The sequence below is a fragment of the Saimiri boliviensis genome, chromosome 16 (genome assembly GCF_048565385.1).
Source record: "Saimiri boliviensis isolate mSaiBol1 chromosome 16, mSaiBol1.pri, whole genome shotgun sequence".
NCBI lineage: Eukaryota > Metazoa > Chordata > Mammalia > Primates > Cebidae > Saimiri > Saimiri boliviensis.
The window spans coordinates 82,736,505-82,749,986 of record NC_133464.1 but is presented as its reverse complement, the minus strand read 5'-3'; the positions used below and the strand labels follow the sequence as shown (position 1 = coordinate 82,749,986).

The 13,482-nt window shown below is 42.6% G+C and overlaps 1 protein-coding gene across 1 annotated transcript in view; it reads left to right on the top strand.

Moving 5' to 3' along the window:
• ATP8A2 (ATPase phospholipid transporting 8A2) overlaps nucleotides 1–13,482 on the top strand; it is a 653,421-nt gene that overhangs the window by 493,110 nt on the left and 146,829 nt on the right. Inside the window, exons 31-33 of the mRNA XM_039473330.2 lie at nucleotides 1,816–1,877; nucleotides 2,428–2,484; nucleotides 3,908–4,015. Of these exons, the coding sequence (XP_039329264.1) occupies nucleotides 1,816–1,877; nucleotides 2,428–2,484; nucleotides 3,908–4,015 (227 nt within the window). The remainder of the gene's footprint in view (nucleotides 1–1,815; nucleotides 1,878–2,427; nucleotides 2,485–3,907; nucleotides 4,016–13,482) is intronic.

The following is a 13,482-nucleotide window of genomic DNA, read 5'->3' as shown; positions in this document are numbered from 1 at the left end:
TTTTTAACTTACTCCTTTCCTTCCCTTTTAATGAAGTCCTGCCTAAGCTCCAGTCTGTCCTTGCCACCTCTCCCCTGAGCTTTGAGACTATTCCTTTTTAAGTCAGTGGCTGTGGCTCTCCCTGCTCTCCTGCATCGGGCCCTCCGTTTAGAGCAGCACATGATGTTGCTTTCCTGGTTCATCTCCCCTTATCCACAGATTTACCTGGCTGGAATAAGGAGACAGCGTGTGCCCAGGGGCTGGATTCAGGGACCCACGATTACCCAGTTCCACTTGGGACTCCATCATTATGCTATTTTAGGAAAATAAATAGATCTTGATTCTCTAGTAAGAGTGGGATTCTTCAACCAGCATTGGGTAAATCAGAAAGCCCAGATACGTGTGTACATAGCAGCTATGGGTTGGAAATTTGAACACAAACATCCTTCAGTACCCAGCCTGTGTATAAGAAAGAATAAAACCAGCTGGGTGCAGTGGCTCACGCTTGTAATCCCAGCACTTCAGGAGACCAAGGTGGATAGATCATAAGGTCAGGAGTTTAAGACCAGCCTGGACAACATGGTGAAACCCCATCTCTACTAAAAATACAAAAAAAAAAAAAAAAAAAAAAAAATAGCCACCTGTAATCCCAGCTACTTGGGAGGCTGAGGCAGGAGAATTGCTTGAACCCAGGAGGTACAGGTTGCAGTGAGCCAAGATAGCGCCACTGCACTCCAGCCTGGGCGACAGAGCGAGACTCCATCTCAAAACACAAACAAACAAACAAAAAATAAATGCCACATGTTCTCTCATATAAGCGGGAACTAAATATTAGGTACACATGAACATTAAAGATGAGCACAACAGACGCCAGGGAACTTGACAAGAGAGTTGGGTAAGAAAGGCTTGGAAAACTACCCATTGACTACTATGCTCACTACCTGGTATCAGAGTCATTTGTACTACAGACCTCAGCATCACACAGTATACCTTGGTAACAAACCTGCGTGCGTACCCCCAAATCTAAAACAAACATTGAAAGAAATAAGAATAAAGGGAGGTTGGCTGTATCATCCAAGGAAACGAAGCCTGAGGTTAAAATAGGCTCTGACCACTCAGGGCAAAAAACAGATTTCTCTGTGCAGAGATGATGAAACAACTCTAATAGCGTTCTGCCTTAACGGTTGTTATAAACGTTAACATAGCCATCCTTGAAAAGGAAAATGTAGGAAAACTGAAGCTTTAAATTCTTCTTGTATTTTCTAAACTTCTGTCATTGGAGTACTTGCATTCCCCCAATTGATAGACTCCGGAAGTTCATACAGTTGCAGATGAGAACATGAGTACTAAATACCCCCTAAATTCTTTCCAAATGCAGTCATTATGAATTGATTTAATGTGCATGTAGTTATCTTTTTATTGGCCCATAGTTCCAATTTAGCAAAAATTAAAGATGAATCATAAAAGAACACTTGGAAAAAGCCCCAACATTGGTGGCACTTAATAAAAATAGATGAATGTGTTCTTACTCCTTTAAAAAAAAAAAAAAAAACTGGACAAAGGTAAATTTTAATGTTTATAAAAAGGTAAATTTCAGTGCAGATCAAGTGGTTGGTCGGTTTCTTGGAAGCTTGACTTTATTTGCTTCATTTGGAGAGAACATAAGATGAAAAAGTTCATCATTAGCAAGAGAAGTAGGTGTTAGAATCACAGGATGGGATTCTGAAATACTCTGGGAGTTAATAGATGTTCCCAAAGTTCCGTTTAATGTTCTGAATTAAACAGGTGGCCATGTTCAGTTCCTTGGATATTAATAGTAACTTCTTTGTTTTTCAGATACTGTGTTGGCCAGTGGTCATGCCACCGACTATTTATTTGTTGGAAATATTGTTTACACAGTAAGTTTATCTCTGTTTATTAAGCCATTCTTAAATAGCTCATGTGTGGTTCGCACTTCTCTAAGCCCTTAGAAAGGGCCTTCCCCATTATTACTGTTACTTATTTCAAATCTTCAAAATGTGTTTTATATATCCTTTAAAGTTCAGAATGATTGTGAAATGCTTACATCATCCTTTCTGAAGGTTATGCAGAGTCAAGGTTTCTGGACAGGTGGTTGAAAGATTTCTCCATTCTTCAAACGACCATGTTACATCTACCTGTAAAGGAAAACAACACTCAGAAAGATGCTTTCTCCCAAGCTAAGAAAAGGGCAAGACTGTAATTTATGAGAAAGACTGTTACTAGAATGAAAGCCCTTCTGGAAGTGAAGCTGCCTGTATGTTCCCTGAAAATAACCCCTAGAGAATTAGCTACTGAGATGGCGCATACTTGCAAACCAGAGCTGCCTTGGAGAAGCTAGCTCTGGAATGGAGAGATGGGATTTCTCACGGAAAGTGAAAATTATTCACTGAGAATCACGATTTTCCAAACTGTTTTTTATTTTCACAGTATGTTGTTGTTACTGTTTGTCTGAAAGCTGGCTTGGAGACTACAGCTTGGACTAAAGTAAGTTTTCTCTAATTGTTTCTCTATTCGGTATAGATAGTTTTCATGCTATAGTTTCTTTTTAAGCCTTGGGGAAACCATAAGCAATATCTGGCTATCTTATTTCAGATTTTGTATGTAAAAATTGTGGTTTGATCTTTATCAGGTAAATTTGCAATCCAAAGTCTCTTGGTGATTCATTTGCTTGGCACGTAATACAGCTCTAAGCTATTGACAGTCATCTCATTTCGGATGTATATGCTCATTGTAAAAACAAAAACCATATATGCACACACTGGAAAATATGGAAGGACAAAAAACATTTAATGTCCGTAATTTTACCACCAAGAGACAGTCACCATTAACGCTTTCCTGTGGAAACTTCTAGACTTCATTCTATGTCTGCATGTGTGTGTATTTTTTAGTAAGATGATACATTATAGAACATAGAACTTTGTAATCCCTTTTAATTAAATATATATTAGGCGTATTTTCTGTGCCTTAAAATATAATTCAGCAAAATTATTATTCATAATTAAAGAGTTTTGCATTTTACAGACGTTCCATCATTTAGTTCATCAGTCTTTTATTTTAGACATTTCGGTTATTTCCAGCATTTAAAGATGATAACTAAAGCTTAATGTGTGTCTCTCACAGTCTCATGACCTGGCTGCTGTTTAAATGCTCTGCTAAGAAAAATGGGGAATGGGATTGGAGGTCAGTGTGGAATCAGGGAATCCCCTAAGAGACAGTAGCAATTAATCTGGGTCAGAGGTGATGATGACTTCACTTAGGATGTTAGAGAAGGAGGTAATGAGAAGTTTTCAGAGTCTAGATTCAGTTTTATCTTTTTAAAAGCTAACAGAACTGGCACATGGATTAGATTGCGGGGTGTGAAGAAAGAGACAAGTCAAGGATCATCATATTAAGAGGACAAAGGAAAAAAATGAACTCAGTAGATGCTTAAAGGGGTGTTGTTAAGAGGCAGTATCCATTTCAGATTAAAAAAAAAACTCTTGCCTAAAGGAATGGAACAATCAAAGTCTTGAAATGATAAATAAAAACATCTTATTTTGTCTGTTCAGCCACTCTGTCGCCAGATTAATGAGTCCTTATTGCGTGTACCCCCCAGACTGGAGCAAACACTTGCCATGAGCTGAGAGGGGCCCACTGTCACTGTGGGATAAATCTTAGAGTAAGGTCACTTGTGACAGCAAAAGCACCTTCATCTTCAGAGTACTTTGGGGCCATTCGTTACTTGAATTCATTGTTAAAAGTTCTGAGACACAGGAATTAGAAAGATTGACTTCCCATTAACTGGTGAGTCATCAGAATCTTTCCATAAGGAAAGGTAGCTTGGATGCAAGGATTCTGCAGCCAGTGGAGTTGGGGGGAATCTGATCGGCCAGTTGAGAAGCCTGTGTGTGTCCATTTTCCTCTGCAGTTCAGTCATCTGGCTGTCTGGGGAAGCATGCTGACCTGGCTGGTGTTTTTCGGCATCTATTCGACCATCTGGCCCACCATTCCCATTGCTCCAGATATGAGAGGACAGGTGAGTACTCCTGATGGGGAGTGTGCCTTCTGTGTCTTGCGACAGCAGTGTTTCTCCATGTGGGGTGAGCAGGCTCTCTGCATCTTACAACCACGATGAGCTTCAGGAGGCTGGTCCTACCTGCTTCCGTCAGAATCTATCAAGAGACAAACCAAACCAAAGCACCTGGAAGAGGTCATCCAGTCCACAGAAATGGCATTTGAAGTTTAAAGAATTATGAAAACTGTCAAATCATCTGGCTTATTGGCATGCCCACATTTCCATCATAAATGATGCGTTAATCACACATAGTACTGATACACACAGTTTGAAAACTGGAGCTATTTTGAGTGGTTCCTAATCCAGTGATTATGCCGATTACAGTTTTGATGTTGTACTCTGGTTTGCTATTTTACTCTGCAGGGTCACCTGTGGGAGATGGATCTCACAGCTCTATGAACCAGATCACTGATAAACCGGAATCTCTCATTGTTCATCTCTTTGAACTAGAGAGGCCAAGTTTAAAGAACTTCACACTCATTTGAATGCTTTTTTTTTTTCTTTCATATTACCTTTGTCCAGTGCATGAGGTTGCGCCATCAACAGTGACAAACTGGATGCTAGAATCCACAGTATTGGGTATGGAGAGGAATGAGCTTGACAATCCTGTGGTCCACACCTCCTCAGTTTACCAAGGAAGCTGTGCAGGCCCAGGTCTCCAAGCCCACCCCAGACCCCACCCTGGGGTTGCCCACATCCAGCACTGCCCTTAGACCCCAAGAGCTGCTGGGCCCTCCGCTTTAGAGGACTCTGGTCTGGCCCTCTGTGGCTGGGTGTGTTTCTCAGCACAGAGTGAAAAGCTGTGATGCACACAGCCAGTCTTCCCATTCGTAATCTATTCCCTGGGCTCCCAGGACCCCATGTTTCCTTCCCAAACAGCCAGAAGCCTGATGTCCAGGCCTACTTTGTCCTCTTTCTGTATCCAGGCCAGTGTGTACACCCCTGGGCCCAATGGGCAACTGTTTGCAAGAGTGTGCACTGAGTAGATTGATGGCATTCCTGTCCACGTTTGCAGGATGCTCATGCAGGAACACAGAACCCAGGGTGGGAAGGGAACTGTGGGTCAGGCTTCCATTGGTGTTCCTGTCCCAGGATACATATTTTAGGGCCAGGCCTGTGCATGGCACACCTGGCTGCTAACTCTGCCTTACTCTGTAGAAATGAACAAAACCTCCTGGGTCCACCCAAGTCTGGACCATGTCTAGCAGCTGTCTCTCGTGAGATAGCCCAGGGTAGCATTACTTGCCGTGGCTCTGTCAGCTAATAGCCCAGGGTGTCCAAGACCTTCACTGAGTGTGGGTGCTGAGCAGGACAGACCTGTCCTGTAAGAGTGGACTTGCATGTCCTCTAATGGATCTTTGCTTTCTGTAAGAAAAGAGGACAAGTATATAAGGTACGTTTCAGTTATTTTTCAAATCCAGGTGGTAGAGAAAATTAGAGGGTGTTCAATGAACCCAGAAGATTGTTGTGTAGCAAAATGAGCATTTTCCAACAAAGATATTTTGTGTTTAAACAAATCAATTCTATTTTAAAGCAATGTGATTGATCCAAACAAAATGCAAACCAAGAAAAGTATCCACTACAAGGCAACAATCCTTCGGTATGGCATTGGTGCTTAGAATATCTGCTTCATCTTCTCTTCCTTCTGGTTCAGGGTGGATCTGCTGTGACGAACATTTCATTAGGGGAATTTTATGGTGCTGGAGAATAGATGGGGCCTCAGCTGATGGCCATAGACAGTTTTCTAAATTAGAGAGTGACAGCTGACCGAACGGGGTCACTTGGCACGTGACTAGCAGACAAAGCCCATTCCTTTGAAAGCCCCTCTGGTGTCCTAGACAGAGAGCTGTGTCAGGGGGCCACATGTGCTTCAGTAACTCCAAATGTGCGTCAGTTCGGCTGCTGGCCAACTCTCACTCCCATCGAGATACTGACTTTGGAACTGCAGAAGGACCAGGCTGATCGTGCAGTTACTGAGGTACCAACATTTTCACTGTACCAGTCACATAAGCGTGATGTTCTGTATAGTTAGAAGGCTCAGATTAATGGTGAAATTTACATATTTAAGGACTCTTCCAGCAGAAATTTAGTGAACTGTTTCTACCATCCAAAAGCAAGAAGTGATCTTATTAAGCCACATTTCACTTTTCTGTAAAAGCTTATTTTTACTTTTATTTGAAACATGTCATTTAAATCACTTTATTGGTTGATTCCTGTCAAGCAAATGATAACGATATGAAATAGATCATAGCTGGGTGAAACTGAGGTTTTCATTAGGCAGTAAATGAGAGGACTAGTGTGGTTCTCTAGTGGCCGGACTTCCGAGTAGGTACTCTGCTGTCTGTCTAAAGAGCTGTGTGTCATCTCTGGTCTTCCTCCAGTGCGGGGTCCTCTGAGTGGGTAAAGGGGGCCAGGAAACCATGTGCAACTTTAGCGGCACAGCCAACGTTTCTACTGTTTCACCTGCAGTCTGCCACTCTGTATTTTGACTCAGAGGTTTGTTCATTCTTTGAAAAATGGCAGAGAAGTATTAGAAAACTTTTTAAAAAAACTTTTGAAGGATTGCTTGTGTGGATAGTGGCTAAGACAAGTCTGGAGTCTCAGAACTTCCTACTGGCTCAGGAGGACTTATATCCTGTCACAAAAAGAGACAGGAACTGGATTCAGGTGTAGTCAGTGAAAGCAATTGGCTCTTTTGGGGAATTACTGAAAATATGCCCATGCCCTGTTCATTCCTGGGGGTCTAGGTTGGTAACTGCTTAGGAGCAAAGGGTATTCTAGGAAAAGGCCGCTTTTTAAAATGACTATGTTAAGAATGCTTCTAGTGATTTTTATAAAGTATTTTTTGTAGTTCACTAAACAGTAAGTTTTTGGCAAGTGAACCTGGTTATGTGAGGTTCTAGAATTAAATTACTGCCTAATAGCAAACAGCATTTCTCACTCAGAAGCCAGAAAGACATTTGACACACAACACATTTTGTCCGTTCATAACATCTTCAGCCATTGAAAAGATGCATTGTTTCTGCTGGGGGTTTCCTAAACTCATTTGATTAAATATTTCTTTGTCTTGTCCATTATATTTGGAGTTTTTCTCACGGAGGAGAAGGCAGGTTTTCCCTGGAGGGCAAAGGAAAGCAAGGGCTATAGAATTGAGTTATTCTACACTATCAAAGAGTCTTTATCTTCCCTAAATCACCTCATGATATGGTATGTGAAACTCAACCAGGCAACATGTCAGGAAGTCCCAGTGAAAGTTTCTGGAAATCAAAGAAGTCATCTGCGTCCTTCCTCTCCTGAAAATACGCCACATTTGTGGGATTTTAAGGGGCACCTTACCTTGTTTTTCCATTTTTCTCTTTTCACGCTTGGATTTGTAGTAAATTAGGTTGTGTCTATCCTGGTGGATGCCAGTCCTCAGTTATGGAAAATACGTGACGATGTTTTTCCGTGGGGGAGCAGGTGTTTTCTTTTCCCCCGGTAGCATAACCATGAGATAGAATAGGTCCCCACAGCAGATACTTAAAGGTGGAAAATGACCAAAAAATCCCTTAGCCCACTGCCTTCCCCAAAGTTGCCCGCTGAAGTAGAGTTTTGAATTGGAAAGATGAGGGAAACTTGATCCTAGACCGATCAGGAAGCGTGTTTCTGCTTTCTTCATGCATTCCCAACACTTCTGACTTTAGCAGTGCTGGAGGGAATGCCATCTGACTTGATCTCTGTTCAAAAGTCCAGAGACCTGGCTGGGTTCATACCCCAGCTATGACAGTTATGTAACCATTGGCAAATCATTTTACTTGCATTAATCTTCTAATCAGCAAAGCCAGAATAATGCCAACCACGTTAATTATCTTGGAGGACTGTGGTAAAACTATAATAGGCTAACCTGTGGGGAATCTAAAACATGTATGCTCTTCTTTTTCCTGGAGTGATGAATTGTTTTTGAACCTTCATAAATAGGAATATTGCTGTGATTTAAACTCCAAATTCTTTTAGCCAAAGAATTTTAACATTTTATAGGTTCTAAATGGGATGCTTTTCAGTAGGGCCTATTGACCACCTGCATCCAGATCATCTGTGTTGCTTGTCATAATGACAACCCCCACCCCCCCTTAATATGTGCAGACAATCACATACACACACACACCATGCACACACACAGACACACACAGGCATGCACACACACACAGACACACACACACACATACACAGACACACATAGTGAATTGCAAACTCTGAGTGTGGAATCTCAGCATCTGAGCTTCAGTAAATCTCCAGGCGATTCTTCCCTTTAGAGTTTGAGAACCACTGCTTCAAAACACCAAAAATATGACTCCATTGGAATGATTTTAGCTCTTGCTGGGTATTACATGTTAAATGTTTATATAAGACAGTCATCTGGTGTTGGTGACCGCCTTCAGGGCGGCTAGCTTTCAAAATAGGGAATTGCACCAAAAGACATGACATCGTTCACCATGGAAAAATTCTCTTCACTAACTTTTGCTGCTTTTCCTTTAAAGTTCCTTTCATTGCTAGTAAAAGAGAGGGGGAAAAAACCTTTTGACTCCAAAGCATACAATTTACAACTCTGCCTCTAGTGCCAAGCTCCTGACTCCAGCCAGTTTCTGGAATAGGACAGGCTTTTATTATTATTATTATTATTCTAAATACAAGAATGGGTTTACTTTTGGGTTTTATGTACACACTTGTGTACACACAATGCAAATCCCAGTGGACTATAAGTAAACAGAGGGAGGAATGGTTCTGCCATCATGGAATCAGTGATTGATTAATTCTGCATCTTCCACAATCATCTCCCCTGGATTTGTAGCAGGCCTAGGTATGTTCCACGTGAAATTTGCAAAGACTGATGTTTCCCAGTTGTATGTGCTCTAGGAGGTAAGCTGAGAAGTTGGGGTGATATCAAGTAGGTTGCTCAGCTACCATTTAGAATGTCTCTGGAGGATGGGAACTGAAGGGTAGGAATCTGCCTGAGGGTCAGGAAATGACTTGTTTTCAGGTTAAGGTCTGTGGTGTGGGGCAGGTTTGGATGTCCCATGCCCATCCTCCTTCACCCTTTCCTAAGGATGCCCAGTGTGTATTCACAGATGTGCTATGACTTCTACCCTTAAGTCCAGGGGAAAGCTTAATCCCATCCCCTCTGCCACAGTGAGCAGGTCAGGAAGCCTAAAGGAGACTCAGGGAGATACTTGCTGGGGGCTTCTAGGATAGCAGCGAGCTTGCTCCTAAAAGAAATCCATGAAAGAGCTGGCTTTCCCGTCTGAGCTGTGTGGTTGCTGCTGTGATGCTGGGAATGGTTCAGCCACAGGACGAAAACCACCCTCAGAATCCTACTACCTACAGCATGAAAGGTAGACTAGGAAGACAAAGAGGCAAACAAAAACAAAAGTCTCTTTTTTCTTGTTTTGTTATTTTTTATTTAACGAGTATAGGACTCCAAAAATCTCTATGCGATTGTTGAGACACTGTCTGAAGCCAGCCTCAAAGCCCATCCCAGGTGGGGCACTCAGTGAGAATTTCCTGTGTGGTGCCTGGCCTGGTGGGCAGCCCCTGCCAAGGAAGCCTCTCTTCACGCAAGTAAGGGTGTCGGGATGTTCCCTTAGCTTCCTCAGTCAAGGAAATAAATTCTTTTTAAAAACAAGCTTAGAGGCTGGGCGCAGTGGCACACGTCTGTAACCCCAGCACTTTGGGAGGCCGAGGCGGGTATATCACACGATTAGGAGTTCAAGACCAGCCTGGCCAATATGGTGAAACCCCGTCTCTACTAAAAATACAAAAATTAGCTAGGCGTGGTAGTGTGTGCCTATAGTCCCAGCTACTCAGGAGACTGAGGCAGAAGAATTGCTTGAGCCTCAGAGGCGGAGGTTGCAGTAAGCTGAGATCACGCCACTGCACTCCAGCCTAGGCGACACACACACACACACACACACACACACACACACACACATACACACGCGCGCGCACACACGCTTAGGACTTCAGCATATTTGAATTGTTTTATTATACTTCAAGTTACAGATTGATTTAAGGAGCTGGTAAAAATTACTTTAGCATTGCAATTATTAGTTTTTTAAGTAACATTCCAGAAAACACCTAATGAGCATATCTTAAGCTTACTGGAATTAATCTTTAATACAATATTGAATCAACTCGGTCTAATTTTCCTCAAGTATCGTATTTCAGAAGCCCTTAAGTATCATATTTCCTCGTTTCATATTTCGTAAAAGGTGTAATTGTCGTTGGTCACATGGTGAGGACGTAGGGTGGTGTGGCTGGTGAGGAGCGGTCAGCCTCATCAAGGAGGAAGTCCCATCAACAGAGACTCACCTTTGGGTTTGAAATAACGTTGTGACATCTTTTTGTACAGTTTTCTTGAGTATTGAAATTGGTCCAATTATTCGTTGAAGTCCGACTTACATTCTAGCTTTTAAACTCATACATTTTGTGGAATAGTGAGACTCGTTTGCAAGAAGTAACACACTGTGTTTCTGGATGATATTCTCATCAGAACGCAAAGCACGATGAATGAAGTTAAGATGGTACCGACTTCCTGGCTTCTGCTGTACCTGTGACTGCTGTCACTGGCATCCCGGAGTCCCCCGTCCGTGTGTATTTTCTTCCTAGAAGGCTCCCAACACCAGTCCCTTTCTGAGGAAATCCCTAGAACCAAAAACAAAACTATAACAACAACAACAACAACAAAACCCTCTTCATTGGTAATAAAAAGAAAAATAAAAAACATTCACTTGAGCAGTGCTAGCTAGGTGAGTTCTCATAGCCTGTAGATATCTGGGTTCTGAAATCCGAAAACTCAGGCATCCATCAGACAACAGTTCTGTCAGAAAATGGCTTTTGTCATTGCTACACAGAATGCCAACTTGTTTTTGTTTTTCTCCTCCTGGTTAAAAACAAAGGGCAAAGTATATTTTTTTTTAAGTTGGAAGTTCCTTAAAGCGGTTTCAGGTTCTTTCTCTAGGCAGCCACCGGGAAAGAACAGAGCTCCCATTATCCTAATTGCCTCTGGGTTCTCTTGAGTCCTCCTGGATTAAAGTGACCCGAATCTGATTTCTTTCCCATTCAGTGCGAATTGGGACTGTGAACGTAGGATTTGAACTAAATTAACCTAATGCGTAGGACTTTATAAAGCTAAGTCTACTGTCTGTAATTTCCGTAAGTGCATTATTTCTGAGTGTGTTTTTCAGGTGTGTGAAGGAGATAATATCTATCTTAGGATTTAATCAGGAAATTAAAGAAAATCAGGCATGTAAGTAACAGTAGGTAATGTTTATTGAACAACTGAAATGAGAAAAGTTCCCTTGTTCCCCTCACAGGGCATGTGACAGGGAGTGGCTGGCATCTTCAGTGCCCACTGCTCAAATCTCTAGCGGAGCATACAAATGGGCAGGCTGTGGGCCTAGAACCCCACAGCAATGTCTAGGGCTGAATGTTGACAGTTTCTGAAGCCCCAGTGGGCGTGTGCTTACCATGTGCTCTTTTAGTTTAGCTGTCCGTAGGCAGCTTGTGTTAACCGGCTCAATTAGACCCTCCACCTTGTCGCAAGGACAGGGGGCTTTCTGTATCCTGGGTTCTTGCCTTGGTGTACTGGAAGAATCAGATCATATGTGGGCTTGGAGAATGAGTGCGAGGTTTTATTGAGTGGAGGTAGCTCTCAGCAGACAGGGGAGCCAGAAGGGAGTTGGGCTGCCTGGGGGCCGGCTCTCCTCCAACTGCTCCGGCCAAACACTGTGTCATTCTGGTGGCAGGTGGCCTGACAGTGCACTGGTGCCCGTCAGTGCGTTCGTCTAGATGCCCAGCTACCCGTGTGTTCCTCTGCTTATCTGTTCCTCTCGACGTCCAGATGTCCAGCCACCTGTGTTTCTGCCTGCTAGGGTCTTGGGGTTTCTGTAGGCACAGGATGGGGGTGTGGCAGGCCAGGGTGGTCTTGGAAAATGCAACATTTTGGCAGGAAATGCCTGTCCTTACCTAGGTCCCTGGGCACAGGCCTGGGGGTGGAGCCCTAGCCAGGGACCATGCCCTTCCCCACTTCCATATCATTTAAAGGGACCACACCCTTCCCTTCCCAGAACTTCCCTTCCATATCACAATTACAGCATATCAGACAAAATATATTCATACACATGTAACATATGCAATTACATGTGTAATGAAGTAACCATCAGCGCATTTAGTAATCTGTAACCACATGAGGAAACTGAGGCTTGGAGAGAAAGGACCAGTCTCCTGGCCAGGCAGGGAGTGCAGTAACTGGGCTTCCCCTGGAGTCGGCTGGACTCCAGGCTGAGTCTTCTCCCTTTGTGACTATGGAAAGCATCTACAGTGGCGATGAACCAGGTGTTTGAGAAATGTTGCTCAATTCTCCTTAACATTTTGCTTTTAATAAATTTTATCTGTAGTGACTTACCCTGTGATGCAATAAAATTTTTAAAATATGAATGTTGAGCTAGAGGGAATAAGCAGACTTTGTGTTTGAGCTGTAGTTGTCTGCCCATGAGCCCAGTCTTTTTTAAAGTAAAGCAGGTTTCAAACAACAGGATTTATTTTCTACGTACATTATGGAAAGCCTTCACTTTGTCAGTCCTTGCCCTCCCTTCCCCATTTACGATTTCCTCCGTTTTGGCAGTTTATTTTCTTTGTGGCCTCTCATTTCAAGGATACTGTGTGTTAATTAGAGGCCAGGCGGCTTTGCTTGTGAGTGGTTTTTTTTTTCTTCAGAGGTTTTGTTGTGGTGTTGGCATTTGTCATTCATTCTGATGTTAATTTTTAAAGTCTCTGTCAGCAAATTAAAGTGCACATTACATGCTGATTTTGTTTGTTTGTAATATTTATGCTCAGTGGTCACAGTGCACATTTGATGTGGTTTTGAACTTCTCCTTTCTTGAAACATGTGGAAGTGTGTATGTGGGCCACGCTTATAGAGACTCTGCACAGGGGTTGTCTTCTCTGACATCTGCAGAGGGAGGTGGCCTTGTCTGATGGCTGGAGATCATCATCCTCATGGTTCCCCCACCCAGAGATGGCAGGGATCTTCAGATTTATCCTATTTAAAGGGTAGAAAAGTGCCAGAGAAAGGCCACCAAGTCCAGTTATGTAAGCAAACATGACCATGGTAGGTTCGAGAAAAGAAAAGCATAGCATGCTATTAACCGTGTACCAAGGTGATTCTGTTTTATATAAACAATGAGGCAAAAGTTACTGTGGACAGTATCTGAGAGGCCCAAAATAGTGAACAGACTCTAAGTAGGTGAGATTTTCAGTGACTATTGCTTACATCAGCAGTATAAAATATCAAAGCATCCATTGAGTAAACTGGATACTTTCTGAACTTTGATTAACCAGGTGTCATAAGTGTTTGGCATTCCTTTGGCTAAAGACAGGAAAGAGAAACCGAG